Raw genomic sequence first — 23,074 nt, 5'->3', positions numbered from 1 at the left:
TACTTTGAGAAGATGACAATTCAAATATTTCATGTTTTTTATATCTCATTTCTCATTGTGTTTTATATTATTTATCTTTATTTTCAAAGTCGACAAGAACTAATTAGCGTGATAAATGTATTGGGGGGGGGGGGGGGGGTCAAATTTATATATTTTTAAAAAATATTTTATTATTTATTTAGATAGGTACAAAATCACTGTTTATGAACAAAATCTTTGAAAATGGAGATAAATAATGCGAAGACATAAAAGACACGAGTTATTCGAACTCTCATCCTTTTATAATTATTATTCATAGTAAATATATTTTTATATTTAAAAACATAGAAGATATTATATTTTGGATAAAAAACTAAGATTAGACATAATTTGATAATTTCGAAAAAAAAATAATATATATTTTTTATTTTTATTTATTTTATAGAAATGGAAGTATATTTTTGAATTTTTTTGAGTCAAACCTTAACAAGTGGCTCTACCCTGATTGTAACAGTTGTAAACATATAATATTTACAGAAAAAAAAAACAAAATTACATAATTAATTATGATAGAAGACAGTGTTATTTAAGAAATGATTAAGAGATAATTAGAACTGTCTTAATTCAGGTCACCTTCCGCACATTTAAGGAAAGAGCAAGAGAAGATAAGGACCTGTCAATTACTCCAGCACAAGTTATTGACCAAGATTCTAAATTTTGACTTGTATTCATTGATTTTATTCATAGATTTCCCTTTTAGTTTCCAAGTCATGGTCCAAATTTTACTTCTAATAAAAAAACCAAGGAAAATCTTCAGGAATATTATGGAGTTATAGCTCTCTAAAGTTTTTGAAGTTGAATTAACACAAATATTATATATATAAGCTAGGTTCTGTGATATAATGATCATATATAAATAAATTTTTAGCTATATTTAAAAAAAAAAAACTGTTCCTTTTTAATAAGAGAAAAAAATATTGATTTTAAATATTTGGACTGTCCAACAGCATTGTTTGCTTTCCAAGAGACAAAATGAATCAGCGAATTATTCTTTACCTAATTTGTTTAAATTTTACTATGAGAGTTAAAGAATCATTCAATCATATTCAATGATATAACATTTCATACATTAAATAATGTGTTAACCACTTGTATTAGACATGTTTTGAATAATACTTTATTGGTTGAAACTGAATTCCAAGTCCTCTGAATTCCAAAAAAAGAAGCATTTAAAATTTAGAACGAGAAAGACTCAAATAAAAAAATTTTGAAATGAAATAAGATTTGGTCAATTAGGGGATTAACATGTGTGATCAAACAAGTACGTACGGATAAATAAATAAATAAATAAATAAATAAATAAATCATAGACAAGAATTTTCCTTGATTTGGGTGGCGCTTTAGGAAAAAAAAAATTATTTGACTAGGTCTACGTACGGATGAACAAATAATAAATAGAGTGAGTCTATGGTACTATGCATATTACGATTTGGCACCGTGTTACGGCTCTATATTCGAGTTTTCAAATCCTAACGGTCGATCCGAACCGTTCATCTTGTTCTCCATATTAATATGTGTTTGGAGACCAAATTTTATATTTTTTGAAATTTTTTTACTATTTTTTTAAATTGATTGAAAATCACTGTTTTTGGATGGTCCAGAATTTTCAGATCAAGTGATTTTCTAAATATCTAAAAAAATAGTAAAAAAATTTAAAAAAAATGTAAAATTTGGTCTCCAAACACATATTAATATGGAGAACAAGATGAACGGTTCGGATCGACCGTTACGATTTGAAAACTCGAATATAGAGCCGTAGCACGGTAACAACCCGTGATATGCATAGTACCATAGACTCACTCAAAAAGTAATTTTATTTGACTAGGTCTATTTAGACGGATGTCTGTTATTATCCTTGAGGCAAACATTTTTTTTTTTTAATATTAGTTTAGAAGAATCAGCAGTACATCACCAAAATCGCACGGGTTAGCCTGGCAATTACGCGTTTGAGTTGACTAAATCAAATTTTGTCTCTTGCATATTTTTGTTTTTTGTTCTTAAAATCTCAACTTCTTATCCATAACAGCACAATGCATTTGACCTCCCGACTCCTCCCGACTCCAGTTAAGAAATGAATAGTACCTACGATAATATTTTTTTCAACCTGTAGCTGATAAACGACAATTTTAGTAAAGGAACCGAATCCTCTGCCCACCTATGGGCAGGAAAATCCTGCCAACTATTGAGTTTAGTCAATCTATACTTGACACGTGGCTGCTATCTTTCATCCCATTAATGAGTATTAAAAAATAACTTTCTAAATCAATTAATTAATGAGAATCTTTTCTCTCCTTTGTCAGTTCAACTTTCTTTTTTTTTGAATAGAAGCCAGTAGGCGTTGTGTTAACAGAGAGGTTTCAACATTCATTGTGTTAACAGAGAGGTTTCAACATTCCTCTGAAGGAAAAGTAAAAATAATAGAAGAGAAAAAAGTTAAAATAAAAGCTACAACTACGTGATAAAACTAGAACTTAAATAAATTAACCAAATCTAAAAGTTTAAACTGTTAACTACCTTTCTATTCTAAACCGTAAAATAAGGAGAGTTGGGGGGCTTCTTTGAAAACTTTATTTTACCATCTGACAGCTTCATTCTCCATTTACCAGTAAATATGTAATGGCCTTCTCCTCCATTTCAAAACCTGATTTCGTACCAGTGAAGACTGGAACTTCATCGTTAGTGAGTTCATGGGATAGGCGACGGTGAATATCAGAAATAAATTTCAAAGCCTTCGTTACCATACTTCTTGTCATCAGTATATCACTTTACTCTGCTCTGATTTCAGAAATAAATTATCTAAATTATAATATCATAGAAATGTTAAATAACTCCTCACACAAAAAAAAGCAAAAAAAGATCATAAATGCAAGATCTAAAGTCAGAGGTGAAGCTCCGCGTAGCAGAAAATACATTATGCCGATTAGTGCAAGCATTTTGATAGATATGCCAAATGCATAGACGATGGTGTGTACTCGGGAGAACCCTTGCTATTGCCTTTGCCATTGCAGCACATTGGTCGGTTAAAATAGTTTTCGGATGCACTCCTGACATAACCTTTAAGAAACATTCAAACAACCATTCGAAAGATTCTGTTGTTTCATCATAAAGAATCGCTACAGCAAAAATTATTGTTTGCTTATGATGATTTATACCTAATAAGGGAGCAACAGGGCGTCCGTAGTTGTTTATCTTGTATGTGGTATCAAAACAAACTACATCACCAAAGTGGCTATAGTCTGCAATTCCCTTAGCATCAGCCCAGAAAATATTAGTTATTTGCTCCTCATTATCAACTTGAAAGGTATAATAAAATGACTTGTTCTCTAGTTGTTTATCATGGAAGTATTGCATTAGCGGAGCAACGTCCCCTTTCTCCATTTCTTTTTGCCGCTTAGTTCGCAAGTAGTTTTTCACATCCACAGAAAGACATCCAAGGTTTTTCAAACCAGATTTATCAGCTGGATCTATTAGAGATTTTTGAGCTTTTCCAAGTTTTCTCTGTGATCTTAGCATATGAGTCTTTCCAGGACTAGCCAAAGTGTGGTTGTGCTCTAGATCAAGTTTAGTGATTTTGAATTTTCCATTCTTTTGCAATCTGATATGCATTGTTGCCCGACAACCTGTTCTTGTTTCGGGACGATGATTGACAATATTAGTCTCCCGCTTATCCACACCATGAAAGCCTTCTTTTGAACAACAAAAGCTGCGAAATTTCACCACACCCTGAACTGTTCTTATATTGTCATATCTTATACTAAAACCCTTCTTTGCACCGTATCTGTTATAGAACTCGTATGCAGCTTCAACATCATCAAACTCCATGCCAAGCTTTGGAGTTTCATGCTCCAACAAGATAGTTTCTTCGAATGAATTAGAACATTTATCATGAGCATCGACTGTGGGGCTGTGAAGATAAAAAAAAGTTGAGAAAGATTGAAAAAAAATGTTATGATCAACTCTCAGAGCTCATTATTATGAATCTCTGCATTTCATTTATATTAGGCGAAATAAATTGGATTGAAAAAAAAAATCCAGTGTTTCTAAGTTACAGGATATTGATTTTGATCACCTACGAACCCAATTCAATGTGTTGTTTAGTATTTATAAGTATCAATTTTGTATAAATTTAAATTTACATAGTATACATTTGACAAAAAAAAAACATACACAGTTCACACTTGAATTTCTGCATAGCATACTGTATCCCATGAACTATGATATATCTAACAATAGTCTTAATAGATCTTATTATAAAAAAAAAATCAATGTCCATTGTAAATTATTATTAAACAAATTAATTATGTCTATTGTAAATCTTACTTTCGATATTACATGATATACTTTCATCAAATATAAAAAATTTATTAAAATTTACCTCATCTAAATTACATCTTCCAATCTGTATTCTGGCAATTCGTTAAGTATATTTGATGAGTTTTTGCTTGAAGTTCCAATTTGTTGAATAATATGCGGAGAATCCACGTCAATGCATAAATTCAAGTCCAAATTTTTTTCTGATGCCATCTAAATGATTCAAATAATTTGCATGTTAGACTTGTCTCTCAAATGACTAACGAGTTAGATCTCAAGAAGCTTTGGTCAGCTATTAAAGTTGCAACAGTTGCAACTAAATACCAATAACGTTACTGGTAAAATACCAATAAAAAATTCTAACCACACAACATTAACTAATTTTGAGGTGATAACAAAGGACAAATTGATATATTGATTTCACTCAACTTAATAACCTAATCTTATTTTATACATGACAAAAACGTCCAAGTACTGGTACTGTATTGTTGAGTGGTTGAAATCTTTATAATAAAAAAGGCTTTGAAATTTGACTTGTATGCAACAAGAAAATATAAAAAAATATATAAAAATGACTTACAAATATAATATTTTGCGACTGTATTTAACTCAAGAAATCTTCATGAAAAGAGATTGCCTCCATGTAATTTTTTTTTCCCCAACGGTGAGAGGTACAGAGAAGAAGAAACAGTAAAGTTATTTTTTAATTAATTTTGAAATGGAAGGTGAAAAGACAAAGGAAAGAGGAAAGATTCTCGTTAATTAATTAATTTGGAAAGTTATTTTTTTAATCCTCATTAATGAGATGAAAGATAGTAGCCACGTGTCAAGCAGAGATTGGCTAAACTCAATAGTTGGCAGGATTTTCCTGCCCATAGGTGGGCAGAGGATTCGGTTCCTTTAGTAAATCCAGCGAACCCTTTATCAGATATTCAGATGAGTTCCCTTCAATCGTCCTATCTTATACGGGTCGGTGGAAGCATTTTTTTTATTTCCGTATCCTAGTGTGTTAATGATGTCTTTTTAACCGTTTATTTATTTATTTTCAAAAAAGGCAAGATATGTCCATTTTATTTCTAAAATTTAGAGTTAAATATACAGACCATTGTGAGTTTTCAGTAGACTGGAGGTTTAGATCATTACAAATTAAAAGCTAAATATATATTCAACTCGTATTGTGTTTGATAAGATAGGTATGAATAATTTTTTTTTTCATTAACTTATTGGATATGTCTATGAATATATATTTTTTAATTAAATAAATAAAAATACGGATAATGACTATTTCGTACCTATTATTTTATAGGATAATTATAAAATCTAAATATATATTCAACTCAATTTCGAAACCACCAAATATATATTTGTATTTTTAATTTTTCTTTCTTTATAAAAAAACAATTTAGTTGGAATTGATGGCACATTTATTTTTATTTTTTATTAGAAATACAATTACATATGTGTAAAATGAATGAGTTTTTGATATTTAATTTGTAAAATATAATAAAACTAATTATTATATTAGTATTATCTGTTATTCACATGCTATTATTTCGTTACCCGATAATATTAACGGGTAAGAGTAAAGTAGGGTAAGGTCAACTTTTAATGGATATGGCCGTATGGGTAGAGTATTTGGATATGGGTAAAGTCAATTTTAATGGGTATGTGTGTGAAAATGCCTCAACTCGATCCGTACCGTACCCATTGACAGCCCTACTGCTATTATTTCGTCTACAGGGGGCAGCTATGGGTCTGGTACCACTTTACACCTCTCTAGAAATTGTTTTGCCCTTTCCTAGAATTGGAAAGTCCGTCAGGCCAGTCTAAAAGTACTGTTAATGGTATTATTTTGTTGTCTTATAGAAATTTTATAAAAATTTACGGGTCCGGATCAATTTTTTGTTTTCTTATACTATATAACATGATATATTTTTTTTATTATGTAAGGGTATACTATTTTTATTATGTTGATTATTTTTTATCTAGTACCCTATTAATTAGTTAATAGGTTTGAACCGATAGGTTATTTTAGTTTGATTTTTATCCCTTTCTAACAAAAATTTTGCGTCCGCCTCTGAATACTAGCCGAGTAAACGAACAAGAGAGTGTCGTTAAATAAGTATATATAGATCAAGAATAGAACTATATCACATCATGCATCACTTTCATGTATATATATATAATTATATTACTAATAAGTGTTATACATAATAACGGATATAAAATATCTTTTACCCGTACTCTTACCGCTATTGTTAACAAAAAAAAAGTAATTCCTATATGCACCTGATACGTTAAGGAAACATTTTTTTTTATATATTCTTATTCTTATTTGAACAGGGAATGCGACCACTAGATTTGTTAACAGGTCTTGGGCCATTGGCCCATTTGGTTCTACTTTATTCAATGTTACTGCCAGCGAATTTCCGGTTCACTTAAATACCTATTTTTCCATGCATTTAATACTTATTATTATTATTTTTTTTATCAGATGTGTACAAATAAACACTTAATTAGTTGACTTTAACATAAGCGAGCTAATTTAAATATATAATAGTGAGAAAAACTGACAGAATAAGTGTTTATTGTTATTATAAAATTAGTAACTTGTAAAAAAAAAATCGTATAAACACTTACCTACTTTCTTTTAACATTTATTTGATGAGTTAAACACTCATATATACGAATATAAAATAAGAGTAGGGTTAAAATGCACCATTGGTTTTGTGCCCCAACCATACTCCACGTCTCTATCTCTGTTTACAAAGTTCAAACAGTCGATCTAAACTGTTCATCTTGTTCTACATATTAAAATGTGATTAGAGACCAAATTTTATATTTTTATATTTTTTTTTACTATTATTTTAGATATGTACAAAATCACTGCATCTGGACCATTCAAAAACAGTGATTTTGTACCTATCTAAAAAAATTTCAAAAAAAATATAAAATTTGATCTCTAAGCACATTTTAATATGTAGAATAAGATGAACTGTTCGGATCAACTGCTTGAACTTTGTAAACAGAGATAGAGACGTGAAATATGGTTGGAGCACAAAGCCAATAGTGCATTTTAACCCTTCTCATAAAATAATGACCATTCATGCGACTTTTATATAATCGTCAAATATGTCTTGAAGATTGTAACACTTTGTTAAATGGAGCTAGAAAGAGTTTGAAGAAAAACATTTGAAAAATAATGTTGTCAAGACTCAAGACTATCAATTTCAAAAAGGCTTCTTACAGGCATTGGCGTTAGACCCATAACGATTTAGTCAGCCCATAAAGATCTGGGCCAAACCATAGAAACATAGGCCCATAATTTAAAAGTTAGTTGGCCCATTTGTATTGTAACTTCTGTAAATCGAATGGTGTCAATGAACGGAATCGCCGAATCGATATGACAACACTTTTGTTAAAAGATCTGTGCAATGTGTTACGTTCCTTTAAAGTTTGAACTCAAAATTTTTATGCTAAGCTTGCTAACATCTTATGCAACTACTTATAATACATCGGTGGTAGGAAAATATTTTTATCTTTTCAAAGTATGTCCTTGAGGAAATTATGCATTACATTTATATCCTGAGAGGATTTCTTTAGAATCTTAATTATGCACTTGTACTGATTTTTGCTTGCCGATCCACAGCTTTCTCTTGTATATGCAAATGTTTCGCCTGATGATATTTTGCTGAAAGCAGAGCTTGACAAATTTTACGGTAGGAAATTGACTTTTCAAAATTAATCTTTTGTATGAATGTAAAGAGTAGAAATAGGGTGTTCTTAAGCTCACTAAAGTGTTTGGTGAGTTTAACTCCAAAACCTACTGTCATATGAACTTCCTTTCTTACTGTCTTTTGGAACTTTAATTAGTTAAGGCATTATTTGTGTGAACAATTACTTTGGTTTCGTAATGAAACAGATGGGCAACCACTTTTAACAAAAAACTCCAAAACCTACTAATTTAGCTTCAAACAATAAATCAAAACCGTTAAAACCAATTTATTTCATGAGTGATGAATTTACATGTAAAGTTTTTAGAATTTCAAATTAATTTTATGAATGCACTAAAATTAATTTATAAACTTTCTAATTTTGACCGATTGATTTTATACTAAAATAATTCGAAAACTTAAAATATTTGAATGTAAATTAATCACTTGTGAAGTAGATGGATTTCAACGGCTTGAAACTGATGTATTATATTTTGGAGTCACCTTGGGGAGCTTAACAACACCCTAGTTTTACTCGAATGGTAATTAAATTCTTTAACAATTATATATGTAACTTGAGCATTTTGACATTTGCCGTGTGTAAAATTAAAATTCAGAGAATTCATTGTTCTTAACATGATATATATATTACAATTTAATTAATAGGTTTGATTACTGCCAGAAGTACAATTAAAATTGAAAATCTACTTAATAGCATATAATTTTGATATATACATTAACATGCATGTACTAGGATTGTTTCTCGACTTTGCTTTGAAAAAGAAATAATATTTATTTCAGAATTATAATGACATTTTTATATAATTAAAATCATACATTCAGATATTTTTAGACATAAATGTTTTTTTTAAACTATAAAAATTATGTAATAAAAACCATTACTGTTAATCATGTAGAAAAACCTACCGAGCAATACAATATATTATCTCTTAAACAAATTAAGAGAGAGGACATGAGAATATATGAGCTCTCCTATCATAATAAAAACAATGCATGTGTTAGTTGAATTTTAGTTTGAAGGTATGTCGATGTTGTTTTCATTGCTTTAGAATGTGAACGGTGACAATATATGAAGAGGCAGTTGATGTCTGAGATAAGCATTTTGATGATATAAGCAATACAAAGGTTTACCAATTTTTTTGATTAGTGGTCCAATACAAATTTATTGTTATTCAATGACGAGGTAAGCTTCTGATATGAATTCAGTAAAGCATGCAGTTTAGTCATATGTTAGTAGTAGCTGACAATTAACTTGCCTATATATCTTGATATTAAAGAGAACTATTATAAAAGCATCTTCTATCTGTATTGCCAATTAAATGTAATATACATTGAAAAGCAGAATGCTAACATTGTTTAACATCACTAAATTTGAATGATCTACTATTTAGCTAGGGTCATTGCCCCGGCGCATGATCATCTCCTCCTCCTGCATCACTTCGGTCCCCACCATCCTGCGTCATGAGCTTCTAATTCCCATGTGGCGAATCTCCTGACCCTGAGGCAGAATCTGATTCTGAGTCTTCTGACAGACTGAGATTATTGTTGTGGCTGGGCTCCACCTCTGATTTTTTAACAAAACGTCCCCCTTTTCGCGGCTGGCTATCAGCCACTTCCTTTCTTTTCTGGTACTGTAAAAAATTAGATACAATTACTTTTAGCATATTGACATGAATGAAGTCCAAAAGAAGAGAAGAGAAAAAAAACCAAGAACTTACCCTGACTTTTCTTCCGAAATTTCATCTTTCCCTCTTTCTCTTATAGCTCGCAACGCTTTCTGCCCTTGTTCGGATGTGTGGGATCGCTCCCCCGTCATTGTTCCCGTCATTATTCCCGTCATTGTTCCCGTCATTGTTCCCGTCATTGTTCTCGCCATTGTTTCCGTCATTGTTCCCGTCATTGTTCCCATCAGTGTTCCCGTCATTGTTCCCGTCACTGTTCCTGTCATTGTTCCCACTGGAGAGCAATTTAAATAATTTTAACTTTCCTAACTGATCCATCACTTCAAAAATGATATACAAGCTAAGACCAGCCTCAATTTGTTCATGTTTGGTTGAAATTGTTTCCAACAGCTTGATTAAACACAATGTAGAAGTCCAGTTAAATTTTAATTATAAGGGAAATATGTTTATGAATTTACCTTGTCATGACCTCAGCCAGTTGAGCTGGTAGCTGTGGGATGTTCAGCACTTGATTCTCTGGCTCTTCAGGTGATGTTGGTAAGAAGTCCTGCATTTTAGATGGTAGAGGTAACAACTCCAGCCCTTCAGGTGGTACAAATGGGACCACAGGCGGTTGAGCTGGCTGTGGTGCCTCAAACGGTTGAGCTGGGTTGTTCCCTTGTTGTTCTAACTGATTCTGGTCATGTAAGTTAATTTGATACATCATTTCGTCTGTGCTACATAATCCATCACTCTTGGCCGATTGTTTGTCTCTGCTCATAGTTGAGGTTGGTGCAAAGGACTATAGGAGGAGGTTGTGTAATAGAAGGCGAGAGAGAGAGAGAGGAAGAGAGGGAAAATCAACTTCTCTTGAATTTCTTGAGAGATCAAGACTGAACACTGGAGACAGATTTTACAGTGGAGGTATTCTACAAGGTCAATGTTTCTTTGAATAGGAGGTCGTTTAATAGAGAGGAAAATATTTTCTTTAAATTTCTTGGGATAATTACGATCATTAATTAATTGGTAATCTGATTGCTCCAAAAAAAATTATTGAAGAAGGAATAGAGGATCAAAGAAATAAAACTGATGAAAGCCCATTAAGCTTTATTCAGGTAAACTGATAAAAGCCCGACCAAAGAAAAGTGGCCGAGGATCAAAGAAATAAAACACAGCCCAAAGAGAAAGAAAACCCCGGCAGAAGTCATCTTTGTAGAAAACCCCTCGAGAAAGTAGTAATAGGGAGCACCGCCCTACATATTTTCGCCAAAGGCACTGGCGATTTTCTGAATCCATAAACAGTCCATTATAAATTAGAATTTTGCCTAATTTAATTCTAAAAATCCAAAAATCTATAACGTTAGAATTTTGTACAGAAGCCCTCAAAATCTGTAAAAGTCACATATATGCCTTTCAGTTTTTAAATATTCAAATAAATATCAAAGAATGTCTAGATAAATTCTCAGATATTAATATCTAGAGACATTGAAAATTCATATAAATTATCTGAACACTCAGAAAATTCACAGAAAATTCTTTGAATGCCGTGAAAATTCATACAATATATCTGAGAGTCTAGAAAATCATAAAATATATTTGTGAAAATTCTGGACCATCCAAAAACAGTGATTTTCAATAAATCTAAAAAAATGGTAAAAAAATTTCAAAAAATGTAAAATTTGGTCTCCAAACACATATTAATATGGAGAACAAGATGAACGGTTCGGATCGACCGTTAGGATTTGAAAACTCGAATATAGAGCCGTAACACGGTGCCAAATTGTAATATGCATAGTACCATAGACTCACTCATCTTAACAATGTGGAAAATTTTGGTACATCTTCGTGATTAAATCTCCAAAAGTTCCAATTTTTTTTTGGTAAATAATACAATTATGTTTATGGTACCAGAAATATAAAATTTGGCACATCATAATATCATGATTGTTTGCTCCACCATCAAAATGAAAAGTCTGTATCCGTTCAATTTGAAATGGACAAATGGAAATGGAAGGGCAATGGATGATGTATTGACCTCAATTTTTTTTTAACATAATTATCTACCTAAACTACGATGAGAAGAATTAAACAAAAATGAATTCATTTATTATAGTAAGGCCCCATCAAGTATACTTTATTTACGACCGTTAAATTCTAATCCAACATAGATGAATCGACATTTGATCTGCGATAATTTGTCCCGCAAATTTGTGACAAACATAAATGTATAGACTGTAAGTCTATACTGAGCATTAATCTCTGTTTGGATTTAATTTATTATATATACAATATCTACATAGCAAATTTAAGAGTGAATGTTAAAAAAATCATCTTAACGTAACATCAATCATAATATTTTACATAATATCAGTAAATTGGAGCATTCAATAATCAAAATATATAGAAACCAATCAATATTGTATCCATTAATTAGAACTTTTTAAAAGGTAACAATAGTTTTTATCAATACAACAAGAAACATTAATACCAATGAATGCAAATTGAAACTTCAAGCGAGCAAAAGAAATAAATATAATTTGCATCCGTTAATTATTATTTTTAAATATAATATTGTTAATCTATTGAGGATCAATCAATTAAAAAAAGCTTCTAAGAAAAGAAATATATTTTAATTAGACTATCACTATATTTATATGTTGTATTTAGTGCATTAATTAGACTATCTCTATTTTATTTTAGAACAATGTTAGGTTTAATTGGAAGTATCGCTATTTTAATTGGGGGTTTAGCTCTTGTATTACTGATTGTGCTAGAAGTAATCACTTGTTTATTGTTCTTAATTTAGGATTAAATCCCTGGTTTGTACCATTGATATAATCCCCCCTATCGGAAAAGAAAATTTGCTAGATTTAGTTTGGTCTATTCTTTCCTACTTTTGTATTAGTCCGAGATAACTTATCTAATGGTTTATGGTTTTATTACATTTGAATACAGAGATTGTGCATGTAAGGTATTTGGTAGACTTTTTCATGACTTGTGAAATTGAGGGTAGAGATATGGCCAGAGACAGAATTAGTGAGTTGCCTGATGACCTGCTTTCTACTCACATCCTATCTCTTTTACCTACCGAAGAGGCTGTGCGCACTTCTATATTGTCTAAGCGATGGATGAAGGTTTGGGTTTCTTTGCCTGTTCTCCTCTTTGACGACCATAAAACTCCAACTACTAATCTAACAGAAGAAGAGTTCTTAAAAAGTGAACTTAAGTTTTTAAGATTCTTTAGAGGCGTCCTTTTCCATCGAGAAAACTTACCCCTGGATAAATTTCAACTGAAATGGTGGGGTACAGACACGGGAACTTATCTTTATGTATTTAAATATCTTTGCCATGTAGTCATGTGCAGACCCCGCGTATTATCGATCAATATTAGAACCTCCAAAATTTTCAATGTGCCTGATTCAATTTTCACATGCACCTCAATAGAGGAGATGTCATTGCGGCTCGACACAATAGAGGAGATGTCATTGCGGCTTAACAATACTATTTGGATTGATGAAGAGAAATCTATTTCACCAAGATCAATGAACCTCCCTTTCCTGAAAAAGCTGCAGCTTGGTGATCAGCAATTGAATGATGACATAATGATAATGTTTATGTCGGGGTGTCCTGTTCTTGAAGAGTTAGTTTTGAAATATTGTTGTTTGGAAGTGAATATGATTTCCTCTAATGTGCTCAAGAAGTTGGTAGTAAAGTATTGCGTTTTTGATGTGCCAATGGAAATTTCTTGCCCAGAAGTTGTGTCTCTGAGCATTAAATCTATAAATACAGGTGGAATTACTTTGAAGAATATGTCATCTCTTGTCACAGCTGATATCTCTTTTGAAGAGATTGATTTATCTGATTCCTTGAATCATGACTTGAGGCTTCTTGGTGGCCTTTCAAATGTCACAAGTCTGAAGCTAGATACAAGTTGTCCTGACGTTATGGTATTCCCCATTTTTCTATGAATTAATAAGTAACTAATTATTAAAAATAATAGAAAATCCGTATTAATTGATCAATTAGTTAGTCAATAAGAAAAAGATAAAGGAAGTTACATAAATAACCTATTCTTCTATGAATGTTTTTGAGCAATTTTGTAGAATGGTAAAGGCAGGCAAAACTAATGATTGAATCAGGTTGGATTCTTCAAAAATGCTATCTTTAGGAAATATCTTTAAGGCCCCATATCTGAGAAGTAATTTCTTTTTAATTTGATGCCAGGATTGATAAAAAGCTTTATTAAAGTAGCAGTTTGTTTTATTGAATAATTTGTGCAATCTTAAGTCCATACCCCCCTTCAAATAATCTTTTCTTTTAAACTATGTAGAATTTGCTACAAGAAGATATTCCAAAGTGTCCGACCTTAAAAAACTTAAAGAGCTTGTATATTGGAGATATAGATGTCAATTTTGACTGGGATTTAGCGGCCTGCATCCTCAAACATTCATCCAATCTAAAGGACCTCACTTTGTGCCTCTTTCGTGATGTACTCTCTCTCTCTCTCTCTCCCCCTCTCTCTCCCTCTCTAGTAAATTCGTAAAGATGACTAGTTCAATCTGGTTAGATGGTTTGGTTTCAGTACCATAACTATATGACTTTAACAATTAACAACGTGGTACCAAACAATTATAGTAATTTTGTTGTCTTTTTTGTTATTTTTATTGTTGTTGCCTTCTGATTTCGTGAGGGTCAGGATGTTATGTATTAACTAGCTTAGATAGGGTATTAAGGCTCTGACTCACTACCACAACATTCTAAAACCAGTCAAGGCGAAAGTAGCATTGAGAAAAAAATTATTATACCCCATGCCATTGTAAAATACAAAATGAATGGAGCGAAGCACTCTGTTTCATGTAAACCCAAGCTAGACCTTCGATCGGTTACTGTTATCTGCCATCTGATTAGTAAACTGTTAATTTTTCACCACCAAAGCCGAGTGATGATGCTGCTGAAGAAGGAGATATATCATTCCAACATGAATACCTTGAAGCAGTGAAGAGAGAATGTCCAGGGAAGAATGTTAAGTTGTCTTCGGAGAAGGTTTTAAAATTTGATAAGTATGTGTGCACACTAACAGAGATTATTATCTTGTAAGATTGTCACTTTCTATCACATTGTTTGACATGTTTGACATGTTTGACTAACTAGTCCTTATTAGATCGATGCTCAGTATGTGTTGTTAGTTTTATTCTCGATATTATCTTTTGTCTTGGGCTGTGTTTAGTGCACACTTAATATGTGTTAGTTTTACCTTGTTTTGATTTGATGTTGGATTTCAATATGTTGATTTCGATAGCTAATCAAAAAATGAATTATCCGTCTCTACTTTTTCAGGCCAATGAGAAACTTTCTAAAATACTAAATAGTCTTATTAGTCAGCTCTTTTACCAAATATATAGAAAAGAATGACAATTTACTATGGAAGATTGATAAGCAGGTTCCCTACAATTCGTTCTGGCAAAAGAAATCACCTAGATGTCTAAACCTATCTGACAACCTCACAATAGCCTCAGTTGCTGCTAAACTCGAACCACCCCAAAATGAAGACCAGGGGGCCTTTTTTGAATTATTCAAAATATGGAGGTTGTTCAAGGAAAATCAGGACTTTAAGTGCCAGCGCATAAACAGATCCCAAAACGATTTGGCTGATCTTCTAGCAAAACAGGGCAGGAACGAAGGATGGCATAACGTGGGATTTACATTTCCTATTTATAAAGATTGATTTTGGTGTATGTGGTTCTTTAGATTTTCAGAATTTGATCTCTTTGTAATCAGGTAACTGCTATTGTATCGGGCTAAGGGCCTTTTTTCCGCAAAAAAAAAAAAAAAAAAAAAAAAAATGGTACCAGGATAGTGCTTTATTAGTTTTAATTTTTTAGGGTGAAACATGGCGTTAGGACTGCATTAAGCTTTGTTTTCCCCTCAGTTCTTCAGAAAATGCACCAATATAAGCATAAATGCTAAATAAAAAAACGGAACTGATCGATACGGATGGAAGTCCAGTACTCCCTGGGTACATAATCTGAAGTTCTGAACACAACTGTATATTCTTCTAAAAATTATTTTTCAGATCAACCTGGATTTTTTAGGGTTCCTGTTTGTCTTTGGTCAGATTCTCTACCTCCTTCTGGCTTCTGCATTAGTTGGCACTTTCTGGCCATTTTCTCTGTGAATTTTGCTTGCATGGCCTCACATTTTTGTCTGTATTGGCTGACCATATATAATGTTCGATTTGTATTTCATCTCAATAAGTTCCTTCTCACCAATGTAGAACTTGATGCATGTTTTTGTACGCACCCTACATAACTGATTTTCTTAGATTTGGACACTTTACAAATATGATGTTAGGAACTTATTTTATTTTTATTTTTTAATGCTATGAATACAAAAATCGTAATATAAGGACCCAAAGTTTGATTGCGCCAATACAAAATGTCGAAGAGGGAAAAGATGAGTGTAGAAAGAAAACCATAAAATATGCAAAGTTAGAAGCACTACTTTCTTCAATAAAATAAGTAACGTTTTTAAGTCAGACCCTGCTGACCTAAACGAAGTTTAATATGTTTGTTGGGTATATCGATCGGATAGATTTAAAAGATCAAGACTTCTCATTTTAGAACCAATGATTATTATAGAATCCAATTTTTTTAAACGTACTGGTAAAGGCTTCATGCACGTAAGATATATATCATGCACGTAAGATGTTTGGGAAATGGTCTCTGTAAAGGCTGAATGATTGATTGCATATATTTTTCCATCGTGATATGGTTGCTTCAGATCTTTTACCCTTCTTTCTCATAGTTTATATCCTAACAAGCTGTGCTAGAAGCAATCACTCGTTCATTGTTATTAATTTAGGGTTGAATTCCTGATTTGCACCATCCATATAATTCCCCCCAGCCGAACAGAAAATTTGCTAGATTTAGTTTGGTCTATTGTTTATACTTTAAGTGGTACTTTTTCTTTCCTAGTTGTATAATAGTCTGAGATAATTTGTGGTTTCCTTACATCTGAGGATCCTACATATAAGGTGTTTGGTAGACCTTTTCATGACTTGTGAAATGGAGGATAGAGATTTCGCCAGAGACATAATTAGTGAGTTGCCTGATCACCTGCTTCTACCCACATCCTATCTTTTTTACCTACCGAAGAGGCTATGTGCACATGCATATTATTCAAGCGATGGATAAAGGTTTGAGTTGCTTTGTCTGTTCTCATCTTTGATGACATAAAGAACCACTTGATAATCTAAAAGAAGAAGAGTTCCGAAAATGCGAAGGTAAGTTTCTAAGATTCCTTGCCGGTGTCCTTTTCCATTGAGAAAACTTATCCTGGATAAATTCAAACTGAAATGGTGGGTTAAAGAGAGGAACACTCATATTATTGTATTTGAATTTCTTTGGTATGCAGTCATGTGTAGACCCCGCGTATTATTGATCGATATTGAAATTGCAAATTTTTCAACTTGCCTGATTCAATTTTCACATATACGTCAATAGAGAAGATGTCATTGCAGCTTACCGGTACTTATCTTTTTGAAGAAGAGAACTGTATTACACCAAGATCAATGAACCTCCCGTTCCTAAAACATTTGAAAATTAATGTAGTCAAGACTATCAATTTGAAGAAAAACATTTGAAAAATAATGTTGTCAAGACTATCCATTTCAAAAAGGCTTCTTACAGACAGTGGCGTTTGACCCATAACGACTTAGAGCATCTACATCCCTGAAACTCTTGGAGTTTCTAAATAACTGTAAACTAATTTTTAGAAACTTTATCTCTGAAAGTTTATAAACCCTCACATCTCTGAAACTCAAAATTAGAGTTTCTTAATTGCCACATCAGCAAATAAATTACAAGAGAAAAGAATTTCAGCGAATTATTTGGCCACGTCAGAGTTTATAAACGGTTTCTTATTAAGAAATTTGGGAGAAAAGTTGCTAAATAAGAAACTCATCTGCATCCCTGAAACTGGTTTAGAAACTGCCACATCAGATTAGAAACTCAAAGAGTTTCAGGGATGTAGATGCTCTTAGTCAACCGATAAAGATCTGGGCCAAGCCATAGAAACATAGGCCCATAATTTAAAAGTTAGTCGGCCCATTTGTATTATAAGTTCTGTAAATCGAATGGTGTCAATGAACGGAATCGCCGAATCGGTATTACAACACTTTTGTTAAAAGATCTGTGCAATGTGTTACGTTCCATTAAAGTTTGAACTCAAAATTTTTATATTAACCTTGCTATCATCTTATGCAACTACTTATAATACATCGGTGGTATTTTTTTTTTTTTTTTTAACTTTTCAAAGTATGTCCTGGAGGGATTATGTATTACATTTATATCCTGAGAGGATTTCTTTGGAATCTTACTTATGCACTTGTACTGATTTTTGCTTGCCGATGCACAACTTTCTCTTGTATATGCAAATGTTTCGCCTGATGATATTTTAGAACAAGCTCACTAGCTCAGTTCCTGTGCTGGAAATTATAATGCTAATTTCATGATCACCCATGCCTGGTGACTGTCCTTATTTTGAGAAACACTGGGAATTGAGAATAAAAATGTTATAATTAATTTATTTTAGCTACGAATTAAGTTTTATCTCAGAAATTAATATCTAAGTATATTAAGCTCCCAACTAAATGAGAGCGGATAGTGGATATATTAATATAGCAATTAACTTACTGGCGTTTTCTTCTTCTAAGTATTATCATTACTATCACACGAAAAAAGATGAATAACATGAGAACCAGGACAATAGATGGAATATTTATATATATCAGCTTTTCTTAGAAATAATATAAATTTTAGTGTTTTCTCAAAAACAAATATAAATTTTAGTGAAGGGAAGAGAGATTAGTTCAATACAAATTATGTAATTTTTCTATTCAAGACTCTACAAGCATATATAGACTTAAGATAACCTTTAAGCTTCCCAACAACACACTAAATCACCATTGCGCTCACTTTCATGAGCACTACATGAATTCCGAATTTCAGATTTGAAGTCCCAAAAGACATTTAGAAGACCCAAAAATCTTCTAGGAATCTCTTCATAACTTATTATGTTGACCATAGATAATTCTAATAAGGAGAAATTAATTGGTTCCTTGCTAAAATGTCGAATTTAGAAAAATGTCACCCTAATTAAAATTATGATTTTGTTAAATGCCACCCCAAATCTCATTTATTAAGAAAAATGCCGCAAATACCATATTAATGTATAATTTTAGATTAACAATTTACATAATAACTGAAGTTACCAAAATAACCTTGATTCAAATTTCTTTTTCTCCTTAGAAACGCGATTTTAAAATTAACGCCAGATGAAGGTTAGATGAATAGAACGCCTGATGAAGCTATGAACAGAATTCAAAATTAACGCCAACCCTAAACCCTCTGCTCGCCTCCTCTCCGTTCGCCTCCACCTTCGGCCCGCCTCCTCTCCACCGTCCTCTCCACTCCGCCTTCCTCTCAAGTTAGCGAATCAGAGCTTCAAATTACTTGCATCAAGCAAGTACGATATATCTCCAAATTATATTACAAAAGAAATTAAGTATAAGCTAGCTGCAGCTAACATAGAAGATGGATTTTGTTTGTACTGCTTGTTCTTGATCGATCCTTTGCATGGTGGTTATAGTTCGTTTCTTTTATTTCCCCAAATTCAATAAACCTGATATTTCTTTACTCTTTACTATTGTTTACTCTTACTAAAGATAAAAATATGAGGTTTATTGATCCAAATTCAAGCTCTGTGTTCACAGAAACAAAAAGATAAAAAATTATATAGCAAGATGTTTACGGGACAGTAAAGAAAATTCTATTAAGGAAAGGAAAGGGTTTTTATGACTTGCGACTAGGAGACGAAGAGAGGAGACGAATTTCTGATCGGACCCATTAAGGAAAGGAAAGGGTTAGGGATTGAGGGTATTTTTGGAATATATGAATATACTACTCAAAATACAACATATTATGTTTATTTTTTATTACAAATGTATAATAATATGTTAATTGTGGTATTTTTCTTAATAAATGAGATTTGGGGTGGCATTTAACAGAACCGAAATTTTGGGATGACATTTTTCTAAATTCAGCATTTTGGAGTGGCATAGAACTAAATTCCCCTTCTAATAATTAAGTTTATAATTTAACAACATCCCTTAAACTTAATATCTTTGAAATTTCAAGAATCTTCTTAGCTTGAAGGATGGAAAAGAAATTAAGTTTAAGGGATGTTGTTAAATTATAAACTTAATTATTAGAATTATTTATGGTCAACATAATAAGTAATGAAGAGAGGTATAAAGTTTCTTGGGTCTTCTAAATGTCTAATTTGAAATTTGGTATTCTATGCAGTTCCAAGGAAAAAGTGGATGTAATAGTCATTTAGTGTGTGGTTGTCGGGAAGGCTAAATATAATTTTAAGTCTACGTATGCATTCTAGAGTATTTTTGTAATAGTAAGAGAGAGAGAGAGATAGTTTTGAATAGAAAACTTACAGAATTTGTGTTGATGAACTTGTCTTCCCTCAATCAATATTAATATTATATTTCTAACAAAGTTTTTTTGGTAGCAAAATTTTTCTTTTTATATTAGTATTTTTTTTTATCTCTCATACATATTACAGATGATAATATATCTATTTATAGGTCATATGGCGACTTTACAAATTTAAGAAAATAAATAACATTAAATATGACACAACTATCAAGCACATCCCAATATGACCCTAGAAATTATAAATATTTAACTATCTTGAAATTATAAATACATTCACTCAAATATTTGACTAATTGATCAATTAAGAAAAAATATTAATTTCAACAAGCTTTGCTTCCAGCTTATCACCTATTAGGATAAACATGAAAGGACATCAATTGAAAACAAAGAAAAGAAACGAGAATGATCACAAGGCGTCAGAGAGACACTGATAGCTAGCATTCCTCATTTGACATGTTTCTCCAGTGCAATTTAAAAAAGTCATGATTAAAAAATTAACAATTTACGCCAAAATTGAGACAAAATCTAATAAGAGATACAAAACATATATACTTTAATAGTTTTATGTTGATATATGCATGACTTTATCATATATAATTATCAAAATATTTATTGTATAATTATTGATCTTCTAAATAGTCTTGAGAAGAAGAAAACTTTGTAGTTTGTACTAATTGTATGACCTAGGTTAAAGAGAGTGCGGAATGTTATTTTAGGGTTTGTTGAAGTGAAGACAAATAAAGGGTCCAAACCCTTTGACCTTTTCCCATCGGTTTTGAATTTAAACCGATGGCACTTGGTGCCTTTTGCTATCAGCAAAATATCAAAGTAGGTGCTGCTTTGAGCCTTTGCTATCGGTGACAAAGCAAACTGATAGTGTTTTGATTTAATTAAAGGTGGTGCCGATATGTCTCTGTATTTAGAGTCAAGCCGTGTATTTTCTTCTCTTCTCTTCTTCTTCAAGCTCTTTCTAGGGTTTGCTCTCTTTGTATACCAATCCACTGATACACTTGAGAATCTTATAGATTAGTGTGTGAGATAGTAAGAGAGTATGAGAAAGAGTACTATTGGCTTGTTAATCTCCTTGTATTTGTAAAACACTTTGATCTAGTGAAGTTGCGCTGTGTACTCCCGTGATTTTTTCTGCAAGGGTTTTCATGTAAAATCTTGTGTCTTTCTTTTATTTTCTATGCTTGATTGCTTGTTTGTGTTGGCTTCTTATTTTACTTTCATATTTCTTCATTTGGGCTAATCACAACAATTGGTATCAGACCACATTGGGCTTTGGCGTAGGAGTGATTGAAGCTTGAGTTGGTTTAATTTGAGCTTGTATCGTGATTACACGTGAAGAATGGAGAAGGCTATCGAATTTGAGAAGTTGAATGGTAGCAATTGGGTTATTTGGAAAATATTGATGGAGGATTACTTGGGGTCAAGGGAGTTGGATTTACCATTGATTGGTAGTAGTGCGCAACCTATGAACATGGAGGATCATGAATGAGAGTTGCTTGACCGGAAATGTTTGGCGGCTATAAGGCCGTGTATTTCACCATCGATCTTGTTTGATGTCTATCAATGTAAGATTGCTCATGAGTTTTGGACCACATTGGAGTAATTATATGAGCAGCTTTCAGGTGTAAACAAGATGCATGCTATGAAGCGGTTATTTCTCTTGAAGATGAAGGATGGCATATAAATGAGAGCGCATGTGAGCGAGTTCAACTCAATTGCGGCTCAATTGAAATCCTTGAAGGTAAATCTTGATAAAGAGGTATTATGCTTATTACTTTTGAGTTCTTTGCCTACTAGTTGAGATGCTCTTGTTACTACCGTTGCGAACATAATGGGCAACAAATTCAAATTGTGTGATGTTGTTACTTCATTGTTGAATGAGAAAACTAGGAAGACAACAACCTAATTGGAAACCGGGTCTAGTGAGGCATTGACGGTTGGTGAAAGGGGAAAGCTGGTTACTAGGAACAATTCCTTGGGTATAAGGGTTGAATCTCAACGCCGAAAATTTTCTTGTTGGCATGCAAGAAGGAAGGGCACTTGAAGAGAGATTGTCCTCTCTTGAAAGGCAAGCAAAAGTATAAGAAGCATGATGGTGAAGTGAGTATAGTTTCCGATGAAAGAGAAGATACGGTGACACTAAGCGTTGCTTGTAGTGTGAGTTCAAACATGGATGTTTGGATGTTGGATTCGGGTGCCTCATTCCATATATGCTCAGATTGTTCTTATTTTGTCAATTATCAAGAGGTAGATGGTGAAAATGTCTATCTTGGTGATGGCCGACCATGTAAGATTGTCGGAATTGGCGATGTTGAGCTTGAGCAAGCTAATGGAAGGTGATTGAAATTGAGCAATGTGAGGCATGTACCCAAAATTACCAAGAATCTAATCTCGGTGGGTCAACTTGATGACGATGGTTTTGTTGTGACTTTTGGTAAAGGATCATGGAAGATGTCATAAGGTTGCATGCCATTGATAAAAGGGCAAAAAGATGGGAGTTTGTACATTCTTCATGGAGCACTCCGAAGAAGTGTTGTGGCTATGGCAAATGAGCATGCTGATATGCAAGCGTGGCACAACCGGCTTGGTCATTTAAGTAAAAGAGGTATGAAGTTGTTACAAAATGAAAATTTTATTCCTTCTTTTGATTGTTCATTTCTTGAGTTTTGTGTTCATTATATTATGGAAAACAAAAGAGAGTGAATTTTAAAAAGAATGAATCCCATAGAAAAATGAAATCATTGGAATTGGTTTATTTCGATATGTGTGGCCCATTTAATGTCAAATCTCTTGGTGGAGTGTTCACTCA

General features: G+C 32.4%; 1 protein-coding gene across 1 annotated transcript; it reads left to right on the top strand.

Annotated features, from left to right (window-relative positions):
• The first annotated feature begins 12,762 nt into the window (after nt 1-12,762).
• On the top strand, nt 12,763-15,470 carry LOC144573092 (F-box/LRR-repeat protein At4g14103-like). Its single transcript, XM_078322781.1, has 4 exons — nt 12,763-13,692; nt 14,076-14,234; nt 14,681-14,809; nt 15,186-15,470. The coding sequence occupies exons 1-4, from the start codon at nt 12,763-12,765 to the stop codon at nt 15,468-15,470; spliced, it is 1,503 nt and encodes a 500-aa protein (XP_078178907.1).
• The last annotated feature ends 7,604 nt before the right edge of the window (nt 15,471-23,074 follow it).

Source organism: Carex rostrata, chromosome 21, assembly GCF_964058835.1.
Source record: "Carex rostrata chromosome 21, lpCarRost1.2, whole genome shotgun sequence".
NCBI classification, from domain to species: domain Eukaryota; kingdom Viridiplantae; phylum Streptophyta; class Magnoliopsida; order Poales; family Cyperaceae; genus Carex; species Carex rostrata.
Note: the sequence above shows the minus strand (reverse complement) of the source record. Positions and strands in the feature narration are given on the sequence as shown.

Excerpts from the sequence above, each read along its gene's own strand:
- LOC144573092 (XM_078322781.1), top strand. The coding sequence starts at position 12,763 with ATGGCCAGAGACAGAATTAGTGAGTTGCCTGATGACCTGCTTTCTACT. Across the intron at positions 13,693-14,075 it reads CAAGTTGTCCTGACGTTATG|AATTTGCTACAAGAAGATAT; the intron begins GTATTCCCCATT and ends TAAACTATGTAG. Across the intron at positions 14,235-14,680 it reads CTTTGTGCCTCTTTCGTGAT|CCGAGTGATGATGCTGCTGA; the intron begins GTACTCTCTCTC and ends TCACCACCAAAG.